Source organism: Olea europaea, unplaced genomic scaffold, assembly GCF_002742605.1.
Source record: "Olea europaea var. sylvestris unplaced genomic scaffold, O_europaea_v1 scaffold4818, whole genome shotgun sequence".
Taxonomy (NCBI): Eukaryota; Viridiplantae; Streptophyta; class Magnoliopsida; order Lamiales; family Oleaceae; genus Olea; species Olea europaea.
In genome coordinates, this window is record NW_019263133.1 from 4,724 (window position 1) to 8,802 (window position 4,079).

At 38.2% G+C, this 4,079-nt stretch overlaps 1 protein-coding gene across 1 annotated transcript; it reads right to left on the minus strand.

Annotated features, from left to right (window-relative positions):
* Positions 1–1,421: 1,421 nt before the first annotated feature.
* LOC111388295 lies at positions 1,422–4,013 on the minus strand. Its single transcript, XM_023012975.1, has 6 exons — positions 3,935–4,013; positions 3,759–3,827; positions 3,625–3,672; positions 3,486–3,579; positions 2,397–2,673; positions 1,422–2,291 (listed from the first exon to the last, which is right to left on the minus strand). Exons 1-6 carry the CDS (start codon positions 4,011–4,013, stop codon positions 1,422–1,424), a joined length of 1,437 nt encoding a protein of 478 aa, XP_022868743.1.
* Positions 4,014–4,079: the final 66 nt, after the last annotated feature.

Sequence of the window (4,079 nt, forward strand, 5' to 3'; positions counted from 1 at the left end):
AATTTGTTGAAGGCAAAGACCACTGCTAGCATTTCTTTTTCTGTTGTTGCATAGTTGATATGAGCATCTGTCAAGGTTTTGCTGGCATAGTAGATTACATGTAACACTTTTTCCTTACATTGGCCAAGCACCACTCCCACTGCAAACTTACTAGCATCACACATAAGTTCGAAAGGTAGATCCCAATCAGGTGCTACTATTACAGGTACAGAAGTTAACTTTTCTTTCAAAGTATTAAAGGCATATAAGCACTCATCAGAAAAGTGAAATGGCACATCATTCTCTAATAGATTACATAGAGGTTTTGTAATTTTTGAGAAATCCTTAATGAACCTTCTGTAAAACCTGCTTGTCTTAAGAAGCTTTTGATCCCCTTAACTGAATTAGAAGGCTGCAATTTTTCAATCGCTTGTATCTTGGCTTTTCAACTTCAACGCCCTTTGAGGAAATCCTATGGCCCAGTACTATCTCCTCCTTCACCATAAAATGGCATTTTTCCCAATTGAGCACCAGATTCTTCTCTTCACATCGTTGTAATACAAGCGATAGTCGTTCCAAGCAATCATTAAAACAATCCCTAAACACAGAGAAATCATCCATGAATACCTCGATGTATTTTTTCACCATGTCAGAGAATATGGCCATCATGCACTGTTGAAAGGTTGCAAGTGCGTTGCATAGACCAAAAGGCATCCTTCTAAACGCAAAAGTTCCGTAAGGTCATGTGAATGTTGTTTTCTCCTGGTCCTATGGAGTAATGGCTATCTAATTATACCCTGAATATCCATCGAGAAAGCAATAATGAGAACGTCCTGCCAACCGTTTCAAAATCTGATCAATGAATGGCAATGAAAAATGGTCCTTTCTGGTGGCATTGTTTAGCTTCCTGTAATCTATACATACTCTCCACCTTGTCACTAACCGTGTAGGTATCAGCTCATTTTTCTCATTTTTCTCTCAGTAATTCCACCCTTTTTAGGCACCACATGTACTGGACTCACCCAAGAACTATCAGAGATGGGATAGTTAATACATGTATCCAACAATTTCAACATTACTTTTTGCACTACTTTTTTCAAGGTTGGATTTAATCTGCGATGTCCTTCCACTGATGGCTTTGACCTGTCCTCCATTAAAATCTTGTGCATACAAAGAGTTGGACTGATTCCTCTGATGTCAGCTATTGTCCATCCAATTGCCGTTTTGTGCTGCCTGAGTACCTCCAACAATTTATTCTCCTCTTCCCTTGTCATGTCATTTGCGATGATTACTGGAAGTGTTGTAGCATCTCCCAAATATGTATTTCGGAGATCTGAAGGTAAAGGCTTTAGTTTAAGAGTAGGTGCCTTTTTCCACTGAGGGTACCAGGGGGAAGGGTTGTCACCAAGAGATTCATACTACCAATGTCTCCTTCATATTGGTTACTCGGTCAAGTTGACAACACATTCAGCTTTTCCTGCATTTGTTGCTTCCGGTTTAACAAGTTCTGCCTCACAAATATTTGTTTGATGCTCTGCCTCAAATATATCTGCCACAAGCTCTTCAAGAACATCTACTTGGCAACAAGCGTCTGAAGTCAATTGATATTTCATCGCCTTGAACACGTTGAATATGACTTGCTCATTGTCCACCCTAATAATCATATTTCCATCATAAACATCAATCGGTGCTCTTCCGGTAGCCAAGAAAGTTCTTCCAAAGATCAGAGGAATGTTTGAATCCTCCTTCATGTCCAAAATAATGAAGTTAGTCGAAAAAATAAATTTGTCAACTTTGACTAGCACATCTTCAGTAATCCCCTTCGGTCGTTTGATCGATCTGTCAGTCAGTTGCAAAGAGATGATTGTAGGTTTTGCTTCTCCTAATCCAAGAGATCTGTAAACAGAGAGAGGCATCAAATTAACACTAGCACCTAAATCGCATAAAGAATGTTCAAAATAATTAGAACCAATTATGCAAGGTATCGTGAAACTCCCTGGGTCTTTTAATTTAGGAGGTAGCTTCTTCAATAGAATTGCACTGCACTCCTCTTTTAGGCAGACAGTCTCATGTTCTTCCAACTTCTTTTTGTTAGACAAGATCTCCTTTAAGAATTTTACATAGCTGGACATTTGGGCTATTGCATCTGCAAATGAAATATTTATGTGCAGTTTCTTAAAAATCTCCACAAACTTGACAAACTGTTTATCCAACTTCTTTCTTTGTAGCCTTTGAGAAAAGGGAATTGGTAGCACATAAGCTTTCACGGGGCTTGGTGCTCTAACTATGGATGTTTCTTTCCTTTCGTGTTTCTAATTAGTTAGTGGTTCAGACTCTGTTTCTTTCTCAGCCTCTTCAACCATTATTTCTTTATCTTTTCTCTCTGGTCTCTTCATATGTATCTCTGGAAGTTATACCCCACTTCTGGTTGTAATAGCTTGCACTTGCTTTTTTGGATTGACCATTGTGTTGCCTGGCAATGTCCCTTGTGGGCGTTCTGCAAGCTGTTGAGCTATCTGTCCAATTTGAGTTTTCAATTTCTTGATAGATTCTTGCTGATTCTCAAAGTTAGTGTCAATCTGATGGAACACCTTATCTGTCTTTTGCATGTATTGGTTAAACATCTCCCCCAAACTTAGTTTTTTCTCTGGCTGGTTATTGTTTGAACTGCTCCCTTGCTGATTATCCGACCATCTGAAGTTTAGGTGTTACCTCCATCCTAGGTTATATGTTTGTGAAAAGGGATTAAAATTTCGAGAGCCATTTTGAATGAAGTTGATTTGTTCCTCTGGAAATCCCAAAGATGTGCAATTTTCTGTTAGATGATTTGCCCCGTAGTTTTCATATGATGGACTGGATATCACTACATGTGCTCCTTTTGTTTGTGACTTCACCGATAACTCTACTTGTTTTGTCAATGCTGCTATTTAGGTGTTAGTAGATGCTGTGCTGTTAAATTCATATATTCCCGCTGCTTTTGGAAGCACCACTCTTTATGATGAAAACATGGAATGAGTAATACCAATCAACTCAAATAGATCAATATATTGTTGCATTGATTTCCTTATGATCGATCCGCCTGCAGAGAAATCCACTTTAGATTTGGACAGTGGTGAAAATCCCGTGTAGAAATACTGCACTTGATTTCCAATAGTGATCCCATGATTTGGACACTTCCTCATCAACTCCTTAAATCTGTTCCATGCTTCGTGATAGCTCTCCCCATCTTTCTGTTGAAATGTTTGAATTTTCAGCCTGATTTTTGCTACTTTAGTTGGTGGAGAGAACTTAATGCAGAATTTCCTGATCAGTTCCTCTCATGTGGTAATACTTCCATTCGGTTCAGCATCCAGTCATTCCAATGATGCATCTTTCAATGTATATGAGAATAATCGCAGCTTGATGGCGTCCTCATTAAGCCCAGGAGCATGACAATTCTGGTAATTCCTAAGAAACCTTGAGATATGTGTGTGTTTGGATTCTCATGAGATAACCCGGAGAATTACAGAGTGTTACTCATCAAATTAATCCAATCAACCCGTATCTGGAAGTTGTTTACCCCAAAATCTGGATATACTATGCTGGACCGCGCAGGTGCAGCTATAGGCATCAAAAACGTAGAATTGGCAAGTCCCTTTCATTTACTTCCCTTTGCTCTTGTTATTGATCTCTCGCGGCCATTTGTCTGATTGGCTGTATAAGGATAAGATTATTTAGATTGTCAGCTATTTGATGTTGCTATTTTTGTTTGTGTTTCTTGTGTCTTCGTCTAAAGGTACATTCTATTTCCGAATCAAACGATTCAAGATCGTCGCCTTGGACACAGAGCATATAATGAACACAGTTTTCTGTAAATAAAAGAAAATAAGCAAATCAAATAACAATTGAAAATAAGATAAAAAAAATAAAATAATTAAGACTAAAAGAAATAGTCCTCGGTAACGGCGCCAAAAACTTGTAGTCGATTTTATCTCACAAGTGGACGGATCATAACTAGTAGAGTGGACTTTTTGAGTCCGGATTATTGTTCCCATGAGGACTATATTTTAGTACTCAATTTATTATTCCTAACTTCTATTTGATGAAAATAAATAAATAAA